We start from the raw sequence: 23,293 nt of genomic DNA, 5'->3' as shown, positions 1-23,293 counted from the left end.
AATTCACTGTGTCTGGGTAGACGGACAAAACTGTCCTGTACATTCAGTTCATCCTCTAATTTACCATTTGAGAATCTTCTGGGATTCCATTTAACAGAATTACACTCTTCCGCTTTTGAAAGAGAAGACGTCAGTGAACGTGTAAGCAGTGAGAGTTGGGCTGGTGTGGGTGGTCTGGTTTCCCAGCCACTTGTCTAGACTGCTGAGCTACTCTTCGTCTACGTCAGCTTGTGCTTATCTTGAAGGAAACTACCCAGGATTTTCTTCAGTGCCACTCAGCTGAGTTCCAGGCAGGCACCATCGGTCCAAGCCAAAGGACTGCCCGTTCTGCTCCCTGAGGGGGCAGAATACTGAACACATGCTTTGGTTGCACTTGGTTATTAATCCTGCTTCTCTCTGTTCTTTGGAGAATGAAACATTTTCATTACTCTACTGCATCAGTCTGTGTAACTTGTTGCTCCACCGACCTATGGTAAAGTATCTCGATTTCTTAGTACAGCAAGCATAACCCGTTACTTTAAAGCAAAGGATACAACTGGGTTGGAATTTGCAAATAACCAAATTCTAGGCAGTTTCCAGTTTTGCGATGGCTGTGGGGAGGCCCAGTGGATCTCTTTGGCTAGGACCTGGGCAAGAGAAAAAATAGCATCTTAAAGCATCTCCCACTAAAGGATGCAAACCCACAGAAATGCTACCTATGTACATGAAAACTCCCATTAGTCTAAACAGGGCTGTCTTTAGAATTACAAGATAAACTAAAAATATATATATATATATATATAGTAGCCATTCAAGTTTTACATAAAGGCTCATACCAGAGGTTTTGAAGATAAATGAAAGCACAAAGCCTTTATTGAATTGCAGATTGTGAATAATAAACCCAACGGTAAGCAGTGGGGGCAGATGTGCATAGAAACGCAATTTATAAAATTTTCAAGGCAAACAGTTGACATCTTTGAAGGAATCGTCGTTAGCTAAAAAAAAAAAAAAGCTTCCAGGCGTGCAATTCATTCACAGTATTCATAACTGGTGCCCAGTGATACGACCTCAGGAAATGTCGAGATTTCATAAATCATTTGTATCAAATCTCTTTTTCTGGTAAATTCCTTAGTGCCTCTGCAGCAGTAACTAGACAAGATTGGAAAGCTTTCAAGATGATTCAAACCTCCAGCACCTCACAGGAGTCCGCATTTCTTAACACAGAAGGCAATGCTAATCAAAGAAGGAAATAAATAAAAAAGTTATTAAAAACAAATACTGGTTCACCAAACTGCTAAACATATGTATCTACGTCTCCACTAAAAAATATTCATCTCAATAGTCCTTTCCATTTTATATCCAGAAACTACACTGGCTGCCACCTAACCTTTCACCTTTCACACCATGTGACAAGCCAGTGCTTTTTAGTAGTGAGTACAGTGTGAAGACTCTGATACCTGTAACAAGGCTTTGAATTATTTTAGGAATAAAGGACTTTCACAAGACTTAAAAAAATAAAAGTTACTCCTGAAAATTTCAATATATAAAAATCAAAGAGAGGGGGATCTTAAAATTCGGAGATTAAGTTTAGGGACAAAGTGACATATGATAAAGTGCAACCAGATATAAAAGGTAATAATGAAATGATTTAGGGAACAGCTGTGAACTGCACAGAATCCAAGTTGAAAGGTGAAGATAAAGTCAAAGAATGTGGCTGATTACCAATAATCTCAGTCTTTTTAAAGGTGTGGGCTGACTAATCCGTGAGACAGGAGTAAACAAGCTTCGCCCCTTCCTGGCTTTAGAGCCCCTTCTCCTGGGCCTTGCTTCTCCCCTCCCCACTCACCCCAGCATTCAGCTAACAACCAGCTTGTTTTACTTCATAATCTCTCACTTGTTACTACGGCATCTTTAAGATAAAACCCCATTCCTAACAAATTCACCCAGACTGCTTAGTGGAGACCTTCCCTGTAATCAAGCCACATAGAAGCTGCTGCAATGAGCAGCAGCCAAGGCCACATGGAACCACATGCACTAAAGATAAAATGCAAAAATGAAGACGTGTGCAAATACCAATGGAAAACTTTGCTGAAATATACAAATTCAGAGAACAACTGATTTCCCTGTTATCATCTGTTCTTACTGATGTGGCTAACATTTCTCTCAGTGAATCCTGGAGATACCTCAAGTTTATAACAACCAAAGGAGGTGCTACTTCCACCTCTCCGGGTCAACCTCTCTCTAAAGGCCATCTCCTTCAAGCCAGTAGACTGTGGACTAGGTTACACTTAATTAGGCACATACTTAAGTAGAAAATGTAAAAGCTAAATACTTAAAAAAAAAAAACTGACATAAGAGTGAAACATTAGCAGTTTGTTAAAAATGTCAAGTAAATATTTAATTCTGGTTATCAAATAGCAGACTTTTTAAGTAGATTTTCTGGTTAATAATTTTGTCAACATTCAAATTATACAGATACTCAGCTCATTATCTTTGATGAAAAAAAGTTGCTTAAGGAATAAAGTTAAGAAGGTTCCCAAGAAGACAGTCAAGGAAAGGGCTTACATCAGAATGGTTTTCGAGCCATGCAAATAACTTGCACAGGAAAACCTGGCTTGTTTCTTAGTTATGGTAAATACCAAGCAGGATAGTAAAATTTGTTCTTTCCCATTTATCTTGCCCATAAATGTTTTGACAAAATGGCAGATAGCTAGAATCTCGAGGTTTCGAAGCTGAGGCACGGTGAAGACCCACTTCCAAGGACCTGCCTATACGTGTCTTCGCTCCCACACGAACGCCACACGCCACATCAGTCTCTGAACAGTTCACGAGATGAACTGTGCCACTGATGAGCATCAGGATAAGGAGCGACTAACAAACACAACTTTTCTACCCAATTAAATTTAATACAGCCATTTATAGAATACTTTGCTCACAGAATACTTTAGGAGAAGGTTGCTTCCCACTAACTGCAACAGTTTAATGAGCTAGGAGAGCAAGAGCTGATGGACAAGAATAAACTCTTCTGATCATTCGTTTTAACATTTTAATATTTATCACAGCAAAATTGGGAATGTCTTTTTTATGGTTTACCATTTAATGTTTGAAAAGTAACTGAGAAGCAACCAATTTCCTATCAACATTCCTGGTTAGTGACTGAAACACTAAGAAATCAACAGCATACGACAATTGAAGGAATTGATCAGTTTCAAATTGTAAATCAGTATTAAAATGAAATTGAGAAGACGTATCATGAACAATAAAAACACCAGCAAAACTTATCAATAATATCTGATAATGGGGGTTTCCACAGATTTCTACGGAGCAACCTTGATAACTACACCCAAATCATTAGGGAGGTCTTCGCAAAGAGGAACATGTCACAGCAACAGGGTCCTGCCGCTCACAGCAGTCACACTCTTTTGGACCCAGCTAGAGCTCTGGAAACCCCAGACACTAGTCCACAGGTTAAGGCAAACACAACTCACACTTAACTACGACATGGGGGAGGGAATGAGAAGAAAATACATGGGGCTATGAGACTCCACACAGGAGTCTCCTCTCCGGGGGAACAGGACTATCAAAACTGCTCTCCCCGTCAGCCACGCTCTGCTCTGCGAAGACTTGATCCAGGAAGGCCTTGAGCCAAAGCAAACCACCTAAATACAACATTCAGGAGAGGCTCGAAATGCAAGGAAAGGTAAACACACTCAAAACAGGACAAAAACAGAATATGACCAACTGTTGAAGGCTGGAGGGCAACCACATGTAAAACCAGCAGAGCCCATAGATCAGAGCCGGATTTGGAAACCATGCGCAACTTCTTCAAACAGAACAGACACTTCACGGGCGCCTTAAACTGGGGGCAATGCGTTTACCGTTACCATCAAAACCTAACCACTCCGGTTTTGTTCTGACACCTCTCTGACCCATCAGCACTTCTAAAAACCAGTATTTAAATGTTTATTATGATTTTTTAAGTAGCTTTGACACTGCACAGGTATACACACATGACCGCCCAAGACATGTCACCACAGTGAGGCAGAATTTGTAAAACCCCATTCTACAAATACTAGCAAAGGAAGGTTATGATTTATGGATATGGATGGACTATAATATTTAAATGACACATTTCTGATATATTCACAAAATCTTTATAGAAAGTATTAAAACTCAAAAAAGAAAAAAGACAGGAGTCAAATACAGAGATGAAATGTACAAAACAAATGAGCAGGCAAACTAAAAGTTCTTGAAAGTATTTTACTTCAGATTGAAAAATGAACAGCTTCCAGACTGTTCATTGCAAGATACACAGTATTCACGAATACAATGCTGGTCATTTGAGGAAATGTACACACCTCAATTTCTCCTTCATGCTTTTTCTTTTAGAAAGATACTGTTTACCAAAAAGAAACTTCAGCAGTACAGGAAAAACTATTTTCCCAATAAATTTACGAAAACCTAAGATTCCCAATGGAATCAAGATTATCTTCCCGCTACCACCACCTTAATATAATCACATGCTTATTGGAACACTAATATCCGCACCCTAAGAGTACATTTATTTTCAACGATGAGGGTGATTCTTTAAAGAAAAAAAAAACTTCAGTGTGGTAAATGTAACATGGATCTCTGTAAGTATTAAGTGTCTGAAATAGGCAGCTAATACTGGATTTAATATTATTTTATAAATAATTGTTCCCTTAGCAGTAAACGTAAGTCTACACATTCACAATAGTCCTAGAAAATAAATACTGTGATTATGCACAATATGTTATGACAAACTAGTTTCAAAAAACAAAAGCTCAACATCTTGATAAAAACTCTGATCAGAATAAAATGTGACTCTCAAATTTAAAACATTGTCAGAATAACATCACATTTAAAATCTTCCATGGTTTACACACGTATTATGAGTCTCCAGTTCTGAAACACATTTTTCCACGGTGAATTAAAAGACGAACATATTGAAAATTGTCAATTTCAGTGATGACATCAATTTTGGTCTTACTTTAGCATTATTTTCTTTATAAAAAGTTGTACTAAGTGTCCATTAGTGGTCTGATTGGTCTTCAGTATTTCACAAATGTATATAAAAGAAATTCCTAAAAGCGAATAGTACTTTATATGTGTATATATATAAAAAAGAATCTCATCTCAGAAATGGCTGTAATGAACAGAGCCACACACACAGATGCTAAACATAACAGCTTTCACTTTGAAGGAAAGCACTTTCAGAAATGTCACATACATTCTATTATATTAAATATTCCCGACTGAGTTTCAAACTCAACATGTGATGAATAACAGAATAATACATCTCATTTACACTCAAAGCTGACCACAACCAAAATTTACAGTATGATTGAAACAAGCCAATGTTTAAAAAAGTTTTAATTAAAGATAACAATTCCATGAAAGGAGAGGAAAGAATGGGATGACAAGAAGTATTTGGTCTTAATAAGGCAATACAAAATAGATCCATTATCAAAGACCATTTAATTTTTAAAGATCAACAATACCAAAAGCATAAAGGGGAGTATAAGAAAATAGTTTTTTATAAGTATGATTTAATTAAAGCTGTTTACAGTTATTCTCTCCCATAGCAGTTAAGCATGAATTTAAAAAAGAATAAGAGATGAGAACGACAAGCACACGCAGCACACAGGGTTAGAGGAGCCAGCATGCAAAGTCTGGGGAACTTGAGGTTTCACTGCAACAGGAATGGGACCAGGCACAGGTGGCCTTTTTTTCCTACTAGGAGGAAAGAAAAAAAAAAGACTGCAAAGGAAACAAACACAAAGTTATGTAATTGCCCATTGCCCAAGACGACAGCACTATAGAAAACAGTTGCAAGTTAATTCTTAGAGATGACTAGAGATTTTTCAGTGTTTACACAAAAGTACATAGTACATATTATTTTTTACAAAATAAAATAAACGTCATTTGCCACCATAAACCTTTTCTTTAGAGAGGAAAAAATTTTGCAGCAGGTCACGAGGGTTCTATTAAGTCATTTCAATGCTGAGGAAAACAAATTGAGTAACAGAACTAATCACTTCCCTATAGATGGATGTTAAGATGACAATTCAGATTATTTTTCGAACTAATCCTGAGAAAAATCTGTTTACAATTTAAACAGTAATGTTATGTAAAAAGTATTAACAAATCCACTATTACAAATATCAATTTCCTATATGGTCATCTATATATACACACAATAAAATGGTAAATATATGCAAAAATACTAAAAAACAAAACAAAACAAAACAAAGAAAAACATGCACAGATCACTTTCCCCTTTGAAATCTGGACTTCCTATAAGATATCTTTGTTTTCCTTCCCCACCCCAACGTCTGAAATTGTGTTTTGTTTCTATCACCCTACCCATACTGAATACTATTCCTTATAACTCTGCATAAAGCCAATGAGAAATATATTTATTTTACATTCAAGCTTTAAATCTTAAAATGACCCTGTTGTAGCATATGACTTATCATGAGCAGCCTTTTTTTTTTCCCCTTTTTTGCTTGCTTTTTGTTTTTGCAGTTGTCAGTCTTCATGATCCATTCCGTGGCGAGCTGGGAAAAAACGCAGTTGCTAAATCAACGTCTGAACAGCGTAAGGCTCCGGAGTGCCTCCCAGGAGTCCCTACCCACTGTCCTGAGCATGAGATCATTGCACACAGAAGACAGTCCATCGCACAGCGCCGACTATCTACAGAGGTCTGAGAGGGGGGCGTCCCTCTTGTGTTTCCTCTTTTTGCCATGGTAATACTGATTATTGGATTTGCCTTGATGTTGTTTGTTTGTCATCAAGGAACCATGGCTCGTTTGAGTTGTACCTTGGAAGCCTTTGCTGGAAGAACGAAACAGCCTTGCTGATCCATGCTGCAGAAAAGGAAAGCGGTCAGAAAGACATCAGTACTGGGGATTCAAGCGAGCGCTCGCTAAGACCTGACTTGGGAGCGTGATTTCACAACTAGGAATATGCTGACTTATCTAGCAGGCAGAAAATGATGCTACAGGAGTTAACTCTCTTGAGCTATACAACTTTTACATTATTTTTTAATGGAAATGTTCAAAGACATAGACCATTGCTTTGCCTTCTTAACAGAGGATATGGAATGTAAGACCTTTCTTAAGGAACCTGTCAATAACATGCCACATCAAAAACAGCATTACTGGAAGAAGCTGTTAGACACACTGATGTGTGGCTAGGTCAGGGCTAGTCACGGCTGGCCATTCTGGGAGTCAAATCAGACTCGAGGTGACTGACCTGACAGTCAATCTCTACTACCAAGAGGCTTTCTTCCCCAGAGTCCCCACTGTACTCAGAGGGGGTGAGAGGGCCTTAGGCCAGAGCCCAATAGGAAATGGAATCATTTTGATTAATCATGATTAATAAAATTTTAGGAAACTAAAAAAATTAAAACAGAGTAGCTCTGTAGCCTTTTTAAAAGTCAAAGCTGACACTAATTGACTGACCATGGCTGACCACTGCCTGATCATTTCAACACAGGCAACAAGGTACTGAATGTTAAAATATAAAAAAAGGACACATTATTTTCAGATATGCATAATACTGCCATGAGGTCATGCAAAAGCTTCATGTGAGTTTACTTCAAGTCAACGGAAACCTTTTGGTAACTTAATGTGATTTTTTATGCTGAATCTTTAACAAAGTGGGTTGGCTGGGACATCTTATATGGACCAGTCACTAAATTCCCACAAAAGTTTATGTCACAATGGTGTCTCATAAAGATCCTCAGGACATCCTGTTACTAGAAGCACTGTCATGCTTCTTAAAACAAAAGAGGTTTGGGGCTGTCCTGGTGGCATACAGGTTAAGTCCAGCGCACTCTACTTCAGCAGCCCAGGGATCAAGGGTTCAGATCCTGGGCACTGAGCTACACCACTCATCAAAGCCATACTGTAGCGGCAACCCACATACCAAAAAAAAAAAAAAAAGAAGACTGGCGGGGCTGGCCCCGTGGCCGAGTGGTTAAGTTTGCGCGCTCCGCTGCAGGCGGCCCAGTGTTTCGTTGGTTCGAATCCTGGGCGCGGACATGACACTGCTCATCAAACCACGCTGAGGTGGCGTCCCACATACCACAACTAGAAGGACCCACAACGAAGAATATACAACTATGTACCGGGGGGGCTTTGTGGAGAAAAAGGAAAAAATAAAATCTTTAAAAAAAAAAAAAAAGAAGACTGGCACAGATGTTAGCTCAGGGTCAATCTTCCTCACCAAAAAAAAAAAAAAGTTTGTTCTTTAGCCTAGAGTTTTCTTCAAATTCATGATGTATATATATTATTCATGTGTTAAGAAATTCTAAATATTTTGTATTGAACACTGAAAATTAAAAACACAAATTCCACACACCTGAGATTTGTTGGTGCTGTTGGATGTGTTAGTGGTTTGGGTGCTCTGCATTTTCCCAACTGCCTGAGAGGGCTCCAAGGATGCATCTTGTGACCCCATTCGGTTCCCAGTGGACGGACGGCAGAGCAGCTGTTTTGGGGTTTTGCATGGTGTCGCATCAGAATCCTAACACAAGTCACATGAGTGATCACATGATATATTAATAATTTAGATACTCAATATTAAGAAAGGAAAACAATTTTAACTAAGTATTCTCTGGACTAAATTTAAACATTTGGAGTTAAAGGAAGCACCCTGAGTAATTTACAAAAATAATGCTTAAGTTTACCTCCAAAACTTTTCCTCCAAACATTTAAAGTGGCTTATTCTATCAGAAGGCTTCTACGCATGACCTTGTTAATCGGCCTCGAAGGAGCTCACAGAGGTCCAAGTTTCTTTGCATTTTCATTTACAGAAAATGAACCATGTATAGTGGGGAAAGAGCATCTTAAAGAATCAGGACCTAGGTCCCAGTCCCCGATGCAATGTCTTCAACCAAACACAAAAAGACCATTTAAGAAGCTCAACCTCTGAGAGTATGTGATGACAGCTCAGTGGTCCTTCCAAACAAATGCACTATGTGGCATGGACTTCCCAGAGACAATGGGCTGCCCCGCCTGCGCCTGGGCTGCTTAGGTCACGACTGTGCGACTTTTCTCCTCAGGGCTATGCTTCACCCTCGCATTCCACCCAGCATTTCAGAGCCACACACGCTCAGTCCCTAACACTCGCATCTCTGCTTCTGCCCCACCATGTCTGTGACATCTAGCTCAGCATTCTGTCTTTCATAGGTCTGCTCCAGGACCCAAAAAGGCACACAGGTAGATTCTGCATATGAGGATTTATGACTCCATTATGACACATGGTCACTGTCAACAAAATAACATTATGTCCCTTATTTAGATTACTTTTGATGTCATATACTTAATAAAATAAAAATTTGAATAATGGGTAAGCCTGTTTTAGATCTCAGTTAAGTAAACTCAAAACTAACCCTATGAGGAAAAGTAACTGTAGGTGTAACTGACACTAAAAATTCAATCAGGATGGAGAGAGAAAGTAAATTAGGGGCTGCCAGGGGACGCGGAAAGGGAGGAATTGTTAGGGACTGCTGAAAGCTTTCCTTTTGGGTGACGGAAACGTTCTGGAATTAGACAGTGGTGATGGCTGTACGGCATGGTGAATATACTAAAAACTACCGAATTGTACATTTTTAAATGGTGAACTTTATGTTATGTAAATTATATCTCAATTTTCAAAAGTTCAATCAAGAAGCTCAAAAACATTATTCTGAGTGGAAGTATACACAAAGGAGTATATGCTATAACGGCTCCATTTACGCCAAATGCTGGAACAGGCAAAACTAATCTATGGTATCAGAAAATCCTAACAGCGCTATCCTCAGGGTGGGCTTGGGGACCGACAGAAAGCATCAGGAGGGGACTCTCTGTGGTGATGGAAATATTCTATATCTTGTTAGGGTTTTGGGTTACACATGTATATATTTTTTAAAATTTAGTGAATGTACAATTAAGATTTCCTTATATGTCAATTTTATATGAAAAGAAAAAACTAGACAAATATTAAAATCTGGTTTATGAGCACACTACAAGTACTTTGGGGAAGTGTACTAATGACTGCAATTTACTTTGAAATGTACCAAAGAACAAAATGAATTAATGGATAGAGGGATGGGTGGCTAGCTATGTGGTAAGCAAGTAAAATGTTAATGGTAGAATCCAGTGGTGTGTGTATGTTTACTAAAATTCTTTCACTTTTGCTGTATGCCAGAAAATTTTAATACCATGTTGAGAAAAAGTACAATCTGAAAGTTATTAAAACTTCCCAGTAACAAATAAGAAAATGAGTTAGCCTTAGCCCTCTAGACTCTAAGGTTAAAAAGCCATGTTTCGTACTTACCACATCACTGGAGCTGGACTGGGTGGCAGAAGAGGAAGACACGGGGCCTGATGAAGAGTTTGAAGAGTGTTTACTAAGAGACTCCGAAGCTTTACTTCTACATTTTCCAAGGGCTTCATTTTCTTCAGATAGATTATTATTACATTTATCTAACTGCTGAGTATCTACTATCAAGGTAACACCATTTCCTGAAAGAGTGGCAAAAGATTGGAAAATGTTTCTTCCCATTAAACACACACAACATAGAAAAGTCTCTAACACTCGGTCAATCAATCAATGAAAACCTCTTACCGTTGCACGAAGGCTCAGGCCTATTCTGCAGGCCCCACTGCTTTGATATCCAATCTCTATATGTGGCAACTTCATCCGTTACTCTAATTATTCTACCTAATATGCTGCATAGGTTTAAAAAAAAGGAGGGAGGGCATTAGTTTGAAGATAAGAAGCCACAACCAATTTTGATGCAATGGATAATTTTAGTTAAACTTTTACCTCTCTGTCTCGTTGTTGGGATAGTACTTTGCTATTGGCGATACAGCATGACTCAAAACCACGTAGGCGTAATCAAAGGCCTGTTTCACTTGCATGGCCCCATACGAACTCCTTCCAACATCATTACCTTAAGAGAAATACAGACATAAAACAGTAAGGTTGATCGCTGCTTACTATGAACTAAATGTTCATGAGCCCTCTTTGGAGAGCAAGGACAATTGCTATCCTGCTGGAGTTGCACTCAGAATCTGTGCTGTCACTTGTCCCCACAACTCCCCACTCTCTGGACACGTGTAAGTATGGACGTAGTAAGTATGTTATTATGGTGTATAAATTGCCTAAATGTATTCTGGCCCAACAGGGACTATCTCATACACAGTCATGCCAACAAAAGAAATAACTGCCTGTTCTCTCGACTAAGAGGGAAGCCAAGCTAAATTAGAAATACCTATTCTTTGGTTTCTACTAGCTATATAAATATCTCCTGCACTAAATCATGAGCTCCTTAAAAGGAAGGACCATCTTGCTGAAAAATCTTTGTGTCCTTTACATAGAGTAGAGTAGGTTCCCAACAACTATTTCCTCAATGAATAAACACACAGAACTACCAATGTTTGTAAGATGGCGCAACAAGCCAGAAAAGGGCTCCTAGGCAACTACTGTATTTCTTAACTCCCTGTCCTTACTCATTAAAGCAAATGACTAAAAGCATTTCCACTGAAGTCCGAGAATGCAGGATTTAAATATTTTACAATTTTATCAGGAAAAAATACTGCCCAGAAAAAGTAGGATACAAAACATGCAAATGTTTAACCTCATGGAAGCATGGAAGGAATCTATTTTCTGTTCTTGAAAAGCCAACATAAAGTTGGAAAAAGGGAGACTACGCAAATTAAAGAGGAAAGAAGGGGTCCAAAAGGAAAATAAGTTGTCTCTTTGAACCCTTTCGCTTATGAATTCTCAGATCGTTACCATGATCACTGCTGCTAAGGACTCAGGAATCCTCACATTAAAGCCCTGGCTCACAACTGGCTGGAATTAGGGCAAGGAGGACACAAGAAAGAAGAATGGCTGTCAAACGGGAGATGCACACAAATCCACCCCAAAAGCTAAGACCTATTCTCCTTTGCCTTTCACAGTCAAATGGATTAGAACCTCAACTCACCTGGAAGTATGCAACGTTTTTCTGGTGTGTGCGTGTGTTTATTTTGGTCTGTTTGCTTATAAAATATTTTGATGAAAAAAGAGTGACTACAATTAGAAGTTAATCTTTAGTTTTTCATTCAAAGAGAGTTTAAAGTGCAATAAAGTGACTGAAAATGCCCTTTCTTTGAATGCCCACGAATTTACCTAATGTCAATACCTGGTTGTAAAGGATCTTCAATATAAAGCATAGACGGCCTGTAGCCATCCAGCATATTTTTCTGTACTTCATCTTTGGCCACATATGAACCACCATCCTTTATCCGGATGCCAGTCTTTAAATAATTGAAGTGTCGTCCATATAACTCAAAAAATTCTATTAAGAGAACACCATAGTTTGTATTGGGGATGCAAGCATCTTCCCTGGGATGTAACTAAAACCAGAAAAAAAAAAAAAGAAATTATATTGGATTTTCTCTAAATTATCAAGGTGGGGATAATAAATGACATCCTGACTTCTATAAAAACACTATCAGAGTTTTGGTTGAGCACAGCGGCCACAGGTAAGGGAGGACTAGCAGGCTACGCTGCGGTCACAGACAGCACTGCAGGCTCACGGGCGCAGGACCGCTAGCGGGTTTGTAAAGCCGAATTTTATAACTGCCCCAGGATGATGGCAGGTCTGGCTTGGCCCAACACATCAGGGAAGTCATTCTGACTCACTGGCAGAGTCACCCAGTTGGCAACACTGTGTGACATAAATATACTCACTGACAACATTAAGACTTCTAACTCATCTTATCCAGATAGCAGGTTTCAATTCCAGCGACACTTATAAAATTAGTTGCCTAGAAGACATTCCTACTTTTTGCATTTATACTACTGTTTTCACTTATGGAAACCATGCCATACCTTTGCATGTTACAATTTGCAGTGAAAAGTCTCAAAAATACTAGAACATGTGGGATTAAAAACAAAAAATATTCTTTCCTAGGCATTTTAAAATACTTATGTGCTAAATTATAACAACGTACCCAGTTTAAAAGGGAAAGTCATAAGTAATCAAGGGAAGCATTCCAATGAGAGCCTGATTTAAATTTTTTCCAAAATGATTCCCCAACTGATTGATTTTTAAAAATTTTAGTGTATATTAGCATGCTACAACCATACAACTTACCTGAAGGAAACTGACTGCCATTAAAAAGAGACTGTAAGAACCAATTCCACCTGTAAAGACTTCATTAAGGTCCCTCTGTAATAAGAATTGTTTCAATACTAAAACCAAGTATGGTAATACAGGATATTTCTGAAAAAGAAATAACATTATATTTTCAATGAATTCCTCTATCAGTAATAGCTCTAAGCATTAACAGTACAATGGTCATAAACTGGTCCTTATGTTACAAACTTTGGTGGAGATAGGCAATATACTTAATTTTCTATTTTAAAAACAAGCTATAAAAGAGTAAGCTGTAAGTAACTAAGGATTCTCTCCTCACATCTAAAACCTAAGACATGTAGATGTAAACAATGGCGCCAAGCACTCACTGCAGGCCAGAAACACTAGCAGTATAAGCTTGATGACCCGCACTTATGGCCATTACCAGATACTCATTTGTAAACCGCTTAACAGAAACAATACACGACAGTCTCAACTCCGAAAGCACTCAATCAGCAGGATTTTGAAGAAGCACGTTTTGCCGGTGGCGCTCCACCAGGTAAACCAGAGTCCTTCAGATCATTCTGCACAGCCTAAGAGGAGGAGCAGTTCAGCCTGCTGTCGGCCATGTGCCCAGGTGACCACACACAGACCCACCTTCCATGCTGTACAGAGAACGGTGAGAATACTTGAGCTGGCACATTTGGACAGTGTGAGTCCACCTTTCACTCATGCATATACTCATTAAGTACTCTCCACAAGCCAGGCCATAGGCCAGGGACGCTCAGGGGAACAAAGCAGGCAGAAACATCTAGAAAGAACTCTTAACAGCCATTACCTAGGGTGGTAGAATTACTAGTGATTTCTAGTTTCTTCTTGACACAGTGAACACATTCTAATTCCATAAGAAAGAAAAAAGTTTATACTTTGCAAACCATGTCAAGGTAAGCAAGCATGAGAAACAACAAAAATATGGAGAAATAATTATTTTTAAACATTATTGTTGAAGTCAAAAGTAGATACAGTCTCTTTAAGAACAATTAAGCAAATTTCCAATAGAATTTTATCTGCATACTATATCCTTTGACCCAGAAATTCCACTTCCAGGGAAACATTTCACAAGTATAAAGAAAGCTACAGACATGAAACGATGTTCCCCAAGCACTTATATCACCGCAAAGACCACTCGCGACCACAGTGGGAACGCCACACAAAGTGTGACACATCCACACAAAGGACACTGTGGAGTCAGTAAAAGGACGGAGGAGACCTGTCTGCGCTGACAGGAAAAAAAACCCTAAAATGTTCCGTTAAAAAAAAGTATACGACAATGTGCATGTAGTGTGCTGTTCCTTTGTTTAAAATTTCAAGAAGAGGATAATAAGCAAAGAAAAAAACAAGGTTGATGGTGGCAAATCCTATAAAGCTGATCTAAGCACAAACGGAACAAGGGCGACTTGTTTTTCACTCTCCTTTTCCATCGGTAAATTTTTATCATGCATATTATGTCAATTAAAAAATGTTTCTTTTCTGGGGAAAACAAAATTTACACAACCCAACATCTCCAAAACACTGGGATTATGGATAATATTTCTTATTTCTTTTCTTTTTCTACTTTTCTGTACTCTGCACATCTATACAAGAATATAATGTTTATAACATGATAAAGCAGTTAGAAGTTCTTCTTACAAAAAAAGGTAAGCCCATAGAGCTGCTGAAGAAAAAAACTGTAAACGGATAGAAAAGATAATCTACATAAGCCAAAGCAGTTAGTGATTTTATCTTAGAGAGAAAAAGGCTGACGTGTCTGAGCATGTGAAATGTCCTCAAGATGATGCTGACAAACTCCTTATCCTGGAGGGAAGACAGCAAGAGTAGAAAGAGACTTAAATCACTTCCAGATAAGTAAGGAAACTTGCAGCAACTAAGCTGACAATGAGGTGGGGATCAAAATCTAGCAAAGGCTCCCAGGGAGGTTGTTAATCTTAACAGCAAAGAGCAATCAACTGTGCAGCAGGACTTCAGCCCTTGTCTCTCTAAGGAAGGATCCAGAGCAGGGAACTTTTTCAGAAGCTTTCCCAACCCCTAATTCTTACTTGAGGTCACTTTATGAATGACTGATTATTACAAGCCGATCACAGAAAATAAAACCATTGCACTGAAAAGAATTGTTTGTCAGCAACAGGCATATAAAAATAGCAAAATATATCACAATACCACCACAACAGAATCTCAAAACAAAACTCCATTTCTAAAAGTTTCACTAAATAAACACTGTAAGTTCTCTGACCTTGGTAAAATCTTTGATGAGGTCAGCGGCTCTCACGCCATTCTGTACATTAAAGCTGATATCAACTTTCACTTCAGTAAAAGAATCTGTTAGTTTAATAATAGGTACCTAGAAAGAGAAGAAAGGTAAAATTAAAATACTTCAACCAAATTAAACGACAAAATCAGGGGATGGAAGGTTACCAGACTTGAGGTTCGACCTCGTCATGAAGACATAAAAACAGAGTGTTCTGAACACTATGTACCAGTTAACTTGGCCTGCTACATATTTTACGTTACATACTTAGCGTTGAACTTCATACAATGTATTTTTAAATTTCTATTGATTGAGAATTTTGAAATCAGGTAACAAAAACCTTTCTCAACTTTATGTACTTTGGAGAACAGTTTCCAACCCAGTAAAAGATCAAGAATCATGAATGTCAGGCATATCACCACACTGTTTCTAATAAGAAAACTGCCAGATTGTTTAGTCACACACAATAACCCACTGGCATTACTGGTCAATGTTGCAAACAGTCTAAACAGAATCTAACAAGATAAGATAAAACATGAGAATTATTCTCAAATGAAAAATGAGAGAATGATTTATATGATATATTAAGAGTTCTTTAAAAAAGAAAAAGTCTTATTTGCACGATGCATTAGAAAACTTAGGCCAATAAACTCTGTGTGCAGAAATGAGTTTCTAAAATAACAGCTGTTTGTAAGAAACAATATAAGTTGTTTCACTTTAAGAAAACCTAATATGGGGCTGGCTCCGTGCCGAATAATTAAGTTTGCGTGCTCTGCTTTGGCCACCCAGTTTGGATCCTGGGCGCCAACATGGCGCCACTCATCAAACCATGCTGACACAGCAACCCACATGCCGCAACTAGAAGGACCCAAAACTAAAATATACAACTATGTACTGGGGGGCTTTGGGGAGAAGAAGGAAAAATAAAAAATAAATTTAAAAAAAAAGAAAACCTAATATACAAAAATCCAAACTTCCAAAATAGATATATTTATTTCTAAAATGAGCTCCCATGAAAGTTCTTTAATGGCCAGTCCAGATATAGTTAAAATATGACTTGATTTACAAAATTTCAACAAATTTTTCAAGGAGACAAAATAAGACAGAAGAGCAACATCTTCTGTGTAACTATAAATTGTTTAATAGATATCCATTTTTTTATATTTAAAAAACCTCTACAGTGAGTATTACAAAATTGAATATTATTTTTTAAAGAAATGAATAACCAGAACAGGTTCATTTTTTTCACAAAGCTTCTTTCTTTTAAAATGCAAACTAAAATCAATTTATTTCCACAGATCAACACTACGTTTCTACAGATTGTGGCATATCACGTCAGACATTTTTAAGAAATGACAGCAAGTAGATTATTAACCTAACCAGCCTTTCCTTCAAACTAAACAACAAATTCTGTACATGCCATGACCATAGTTTTTTTCAAACTCTTCTTTTTTTCTTAACTTTTTATTGAGATTATGATAGTTTACAACCTTGTGAAATTTCAGTTGTACATTATTGCTTGTCAGTTGTGTTGTAGGTGCACCCCTTCAGCCTTAGTGCCCACCCCCACCCCCTCTTTCCTCTGGTAACCACTACTCTACAAACACAACTTTTTATGTGCAAGTTCTGTGATCATTAACAAAAGGAAAGAGTCATTGCTCACAATCTAGCTGTGCTCACCAAAATTAAATCTTAATTTTATAAGTTTCATGCATAAGTAACAAGTAACTAGAGATGTTTAAGACAAAATGCTGAAGAACTTACAGTTGCTTTGTCTAGAACTTTCACTGAATCCTCATCTGCAACTTTATGTTTCCGAAGAGCTTCTTCCAGGGTCCAGAGGGGCAGGTTCTCCCACTTTCCAAACACCACGAGGTCGATGTCACTGAGCACACAACACACACACAAGTTGTTTGAAGACGCAAGAAACTGATGTGTTTTACCTTACATTCAAGCGTACAGCCTTGAAATTAGTGCATCAGAGCCTGTCCGCACCCTGCCCACAAGGAACAAACGCACGGGGATGCTGCTTTCTAGCGGGTGGAGGGCGGTGATTCCAACAACCTCCCCTAGTCACTTCACACAGTCAGGTCGCAGGAGACAGAGATTTTCAAAGAGGTAAAACCTCAAAAACTACCAGCTAGCATTTCCTGTTCATAAAGGTTTCTGGTACTAAAAACCTTAAGACTTTCCTATGTCGATTGAGATTCACTGATTGTGACAGATTATTAGGTGTAAAAAGCGAGATGCAGACAAGGTACCCACTATGCTACCATGTGTGTAACAGAAAGAAGACACACACGCACACACATTTCCCTTTCTATGCACAGAATGTCTCTGGAAGGCTATGCGAGCCACTGGTAACAGTGGCTCCTCCAAGAAGAGAACCTAGAAGACAGAGGTGGGGTGCAGACTCTTCAGTGTAATTATTTTTGTGCCCTTTTCAAATCTCAACTATGTAAATGTACTACCTATTCATAAAATTTAATTAAATTTTTTAGAATGAGTGACTCAAGAGTTTTGCTGAAGCTCAGAACCTAAATAAGGAAAACACTAATGAACTCAAAACTGAATGTTATGGCTTTCATAGGCCTAGGGCAGCAATGGGAAGAAGGGCAACTGCTGGGGCCGGCCCAGTGGTGTGGCGGTGAAGTTCACGAGCTCGACTTCGGAGGCCTGGGGTTCAGAGGTTGGGATCCCAGGCCCTGACCACCCTCATCAAGCCACACAGTGGTGGTGTCCCAAATAAAATGGAGAAGACTGGCGCAGATGCTAGCTCAGTGACAATCTTCCTCAAGCAAAAAGGAGGAAAACTGGCAACAGACGTTAGCTCAGGGTCAGTCCTCCTCACACACACACACACACACACACACACACACAAGAATGGAAATTGCTAGGATACATCCACTTCAACACGTTTTAAGTTTGGGTAAAGCAGATCAAATCAAGCTCAAATCAAAAAAGGTGACAGATGCCTACAGTTAATCATACCCTATTGTGTACTTAAAAATTTGTTGAGAGTAAATCTCATGTTAAGTGTTCCTACCACAACAAAAACAATACTAAATGTTTTTCCTTCATAAAGACTACAGCATTTCAACTCTTAGAGATAAGTATTCAGCCCTCAGGGAAGCATTACCATGCCCAAAAAGCGCCCCTCCCCCTGCCCCCAGGCTGTGGCCAAGACAGCCCTCATTTGCGAACACTGAGATAAACAAGGGGCCTGAAAAGACCAAGGCCTCCCTCAGAGTTTGTACTCTGAATTTCTGGGTCAGGATGCTGGGACAGTAGCTAGCAGTATGAGTTTTTAATAAAAAATGAGAGACCTGGCATTCCACAGTATACACAGCTCTACAATATAGTCAGGAGTCTTGTCATATGACATGAACCTCTGTGTTAGTGGGTTGAGTTACGGGGTTGAACAGTTCTCTGAAGGGTAGTCAATTGCTAAAATTCGTAACTAATTGATTCTACTGCTACATGCTCCCTCTTTCACATGTATCTGAGATGACAGACAAGATATCGTTATCATCTCAGTTTGATAAGATGACCTGCAGTGACAGTCTCCCTCTAGGTAATTAGAATAAAATACAGGTAAGTGAATTTTTGTTTCATAAATCTTTTTTGTTCCTACTCTTACACATTCAACAGCCAAAATGAATACACTCTAGAAAAATGCACAATCCCTTGAAAGCTTCATAAATGTACTAACCTAGTAGGTAAATACAGGCCAGTTTTAAAACTTCCAAATATCTGGACCTGAAATAGAAAAAATTATTACATTAAGGTATCAGATGAAAAGCCACCAAGCACTGAAGAAATGCTGGGTTTCTGCTACCCTCTACTGGTATTTTTTTAGTACTACAAGAGTATTTTTTATAGCACCACACTTTGATGAAGCGGGACCCTGTGTCTCATAGGCAGACGTTTGGAATATAGTGTAAACTTATTAGGTCCAAATATCAAACATAAAGACGCACACAGAAAACTTTCAAAAGTAATAATCACGTCACAATGTCCCCTTACAATCCCGAGACACGATCACAAATCCTTAACGCTTGTTCTCTAAGCAGGAGTCTTCTCCCAGATTACTGAACGAGGCTCAGACTACTCCAACTGCAGGACAAGCACTGGCCTGTTGGCCAGCGCCACAGAGAACACCAGGCACTGTCATTATAACATCATGCTGTGGCATAAAACCTGACACATCCTATCTCAACCCATGGAGAACAATAGAAGCCTCAGGCGGGTATGTGTACAAACGATGAAAAAGCTCATCCTCTGAGGGGAGACCGAGAACCTAATCATAGCCGTGAGTCCCTCGTCTGTAAAACAATTTGGATAAAATCCCCCACCTCAGAAGGAGGAGGATTACTTTAGATCAGGGTTTCTCCACCTCAGCACCACTGACATTGGGGCAGATGATTCTTTGTTGTGAGGGGTTGTCCTATGCACTGTAGGATTTTTAGCAACATCCTTGGCCTCTAGTCACTATCTGCCAGGAACACCTCAAGAGTCATGATAATCAAAAATGTCTGCAACACTGTCAAATGCCTCCTGGAAGGCAAAGCTGCCCCCAGTTGAAGGTGCCTGATTCAGACCGCAGAGGAGAGACGACTGTGGCACCAGCAGCTCATCAACGGAATAGGAGCGCCTCCCTCTCCCTGGTGCCTTCAGTGGCTTATCTGAAGCTTCTTTGTTTTGCAAATTGGACAAAAAAAGTTCCCTGGCTTCCCCTTCACCACCCCACGACAGAGTCTAAAGAACAGTTATAACACAAAGTAATGGATTCTAATAAGTTACTTCCTTGAATGTACAAAATTATAGAGCAAACCCTCAAAGGAGCCCTAAAAAGTGAAGCACTAACTTCATGTCAACAACAAGAACCACAAATAAGCAAAGAGGAAATCTTGGGCAAAAGTTCTATTCACTGGGTGGGGGCGACATTGGGAGACAAGAAGTGGTCAGAAACAGAGAAGAAAACAGTTTCAGGAGAGGAGTAGAACAGACTTACATCCGCATTAGCCCAAGAAAATGAACTTCAAGTGACATAAATTCCTACTTGAGATTTTCACTCAGTGATAAACAATCATAACATTTATAGTGGCAGGTTAGAGCAGAAGAGTAATGAGGTTTTGACATAACACATCCAATAACAGTCTACTACAACGAGGCTTGCTTTGTCTTACTAATGATTCCTAAATATAGTTTGCCTTTAGTAGTTGCTATTCAGCATGGTGAAGAAATAGTTTCAGTCAGTCACTTGATTCAATGCAAATGATAAGGAAGCCCAAAAGTATAAAGGCTGAAGAAACTTTAGACTCTAACCCTACAGCTGCACACACAGCTGCATGTGAGGGCTCGGAATGAGACGCCGACACATGCTCCTCATCCTGGGCCAGGGACGTTATCCTAAGCACCCAGCTACCCACACAGGTACTCACATCAGCGCTGGGCCAGAGCCCCTTAATCACACTCTCGATCCTGTTTACCACCTCCATCCGCATCTTCTCCTCCTCTGGTCTTGGAGACATGTATTCATAAAAATCACTGATTTCTTCATGCAGACTGAAGAAAAAAAGCAGAAAATTTAATAAGGTCAGGCCAATCTAATGAGAAAGTACTATCTTAAATAATCTTACCTAATTAAGTCTTATAAGATAACTCAAGCTGAGGACTTTACATTCATAGATTTGTACCTTAATTTTAATGTCACAATTCATGCTAAGCTAAAAATGGGAATGTACAGAATTTAATCAAAAAAGCCAAAATAATTCAATAAAACAAGAGATTCCAAGAAGTCTTGATGGAAGTGTACTAGCAACTCTCTCAGTATTTATTATGTGCCTGTGCAGAAAACTTGCTGGGTGCTGGTGATTTAAAAAATTTTTCAAAGTTAAAAGTAAGCCCTGGTTCCCACCTTTACACTTCCAATCCAGATGACACAGCCACAAGAAGACAGAGAATCCAAGTGACACAGGCAAGCTTCCTGGCAGTGGGGACTGACCCTCTTCCCCTCTGTCATCCATTCCTCACAGGAGCAAAACAGCACGTCTTTCATAGTGTTTGCTTTGTGAATTAAGTGTCAAATGAACAGCTCAGCCAGTGAACATCAGCAAAGACCTAAGAGAACGGCTGGCAGACAAGGCTCCATGAAGGAGCTAAAGAACTCCAGAGACCCAGAGGTCCGAGGCACACCCAGGAAGCAGCAAGCAAACCACACAGGCTGTGGCAGAGGGAGGAGTGGGAGAAGTCCTTGAGAGGAAGGCAGGCACTGGATGACAGAAGGCTTTGAATGATGAGCTAAGAAGTCCACACTTAAGCAATCCAAATGCTCATCGACTGATGATTGGATAACGATGTGGTATACACACACACACACACACACACACACAAATGAAATACTACTCAGTCAGAAAAAAAGACAAATTCATCCCATTTGCAATAACATGGAAGGACCTAGGGGGAATTATGCTAAGCGAAACAAGCCCGTCTGAGAAAGACAAATACCAGATGATTTCACTCCTATGTGGAATATAAACAAATACATGGACAAAGAAAACAATTCAGCAGTTACCAGGGGAAGAGGGTTGGGGGTGGGCACAAAGGGGTGAAGGGGAGCGCTTATACGGTGACAGTCAAGAAATAATGTACAACTGAAATCTCACATTAATGTAAACTATTATGAACTTAATTAAAAAAAAAAAAGAAGAAGAAGTCCAGACTTTCTCCTAGAGTAACAGGGAACTATGCAAATGTTTCTAAGAGGGACCAGGGAAAGATTGACTTCAAAAAGGCAGCACTTTAAGAAGACTCATCTGGCAACTGTGCAAACAATGGACTGGCAAAGAGGCAAGACTGGACGCAGAGAGAACAACCCATAAACTACTGCAACTGTAGAAGGACTGGATGGTGGCAGGAAGGAATGGGCTCCAGAAACATCACACACTCACAGACATGATGGCTGGACCTGACCAGCAACGGAAAGAGAGGTAGGATGCTTCGAGGGCTGGCGTCTGAGGGGCCGGAGGAATCACTCACTGAACAGGATGAGAAGAAAAACTAGGCTGGCTAATGAGCTGAATGTAGTCAGTTAATAGTGGAGAACAGAAGAAAAATAAGGTAGCATTTCTGACAAAGCTGGTGCAACTGTGAAGAGCAACTTTGGGAGGGGAAAGTGAGTGTGAAATGGGAGGAAACCTACTAAACCTGTGTTGAATGCTGACAAGGCCAGAGGCCGCGTTCCAGGTAGCTGGAGGTATGCTGGAGTGAGGGCCATCTCAAGCTATCTGTCTAGCACAGCTGTGATGCACCAGGAGGCCAGAAGAAGGGTGCTAAGAGCAATGGGTGCCAAGCACCGTGGATGCATGAGGAGCAGAGGGGAGCATCCTGGGGGATGGCAGCCAGGCAGGGCAGCCTTGTAGTAACAGAATCTCGAAGAAGGAATGTGTCTGCAATTGTACAGCCCATTCAGGTCCAGAGCAGGTACAGGATTCACAGGAAGCTGGAAACACCAGGAGACCAAAAACAGTTTTGAGGAAGGAAAAAAATGTCTAAGTCCCAACCCCGACTAGCTATAACATTTAAAATGTGGCCAAGTAAGCAATCACAGTTTCTGCCTCTTCTGATGTTTTATTTTTAGACTGAGAGTCAAAATACTTGAATTTTAGACTCAGGCTCTGCCTGAGGGCAGCTGTGTTCCTTTCAAAAAGTGACTGGTACTCTACGGCCACAGCATCCTCAGGCAAAACCTAAGGGTTGGCAACCAGGAACCTTTCCCGGCCCTTAGTTTCAAAGCGTGGCCCTTTGGTGAGAAATGATTTACAGCAACACTCTGCCTGCTTGCTGTGCAATACTGCAGAAAAACT

At 39.5% G+C, this 23,293-nt stretch overlaps 1 protein-coding gene across 2 annotated transcripts in view; it reads right to left on the bottom strand.

Annotated features, from left to right (window-relative positions):
• Nucleotides 1-821: 821 nt before the first annotated feature.
• TENT4B (terminal nucleotidyltransferase 4B) overlaps nucleotides 822-23,293 on the bottom strand; it is a 67,749-nt gene continuing 45,277 nt past the window's right edge. Inside the window, exons 2-13 of one of the 2 annotated variants that reach the window (XM_070611826.1) lie at nucleotides 20,870-20,993; nucleotides 19,138-19,184; nucleotides 17,190-17,310; nucleotides 15,411-15,518; nucleotides 13,139-13,267; nucleotides 12,182-12,395; nucleotides 10,819-10,945; nucleotides 10,618-10,721; nucleotides 10,327-10,514; nucleotides 8,368-8,532; nucleotides 6,824-6,869; nucleotides 822-1,212 (exon numbers count right to left, since the gene is read on the bottom strand). In XM_070611826.1, coding sequence (XP_070467927.1) covers nucleotides 1,160-1,212; nucleotides 6,824-6,869; nucleotides 8,368-8,532; nucleotides 10,327-10,514; nucleotides 10,618-10,721; nucleotides 10,819-10,945; nucleotides 12,182-12,395; nucleotides 13,139-13,267; nucleotides 15,411-15,518; nucleotides 17,190-17,310; nucleotides 19,138-19,184; nucleotides 20,870-20,993 — 1,426 coding nt within the window. In that variant the 3' untranslated portion in view covers nucleotides 822-1,159. Of the gene's footprint in view, nucleotides 1,213-4,225; nucleotides 6,870-8,367; nucleotides 8,533-10,326; nucleotides 10,515-10,617; nucleotides 10,722-10,818; nucleotides 10,946-12,181; nucleotides 12,396-13,138; nucleotides 13,268-15,410; nucleotides 15,519-17,189; nucleotides 17,311-19,137; nucleotides 19,185-20,869; nucleotides 20,994-23,293 lie in introns of those variants that run through there. The other variant, XM_070611825.1, reaches the window with a different exon arrangement.

This window comes from Equus przewalskii, chromosome 3 (assembly GCF_037783145.1).
Source record: "Equus przewalskii isolate Varuska chromosome 3, EquPr2, whole genome shotgun sequence".
Taxonomy (NCBI): domain Eukaryota; kingdom Metazoa; phylum Chordata; class Mammalia; order Perissodactyla; family Equidae; genus Equus; species Equus przewalskii.
Note: the sequence above shows the minus strand (reverse complement) of the source record. Positions and strands in the feature narration are given on the sequence as shown.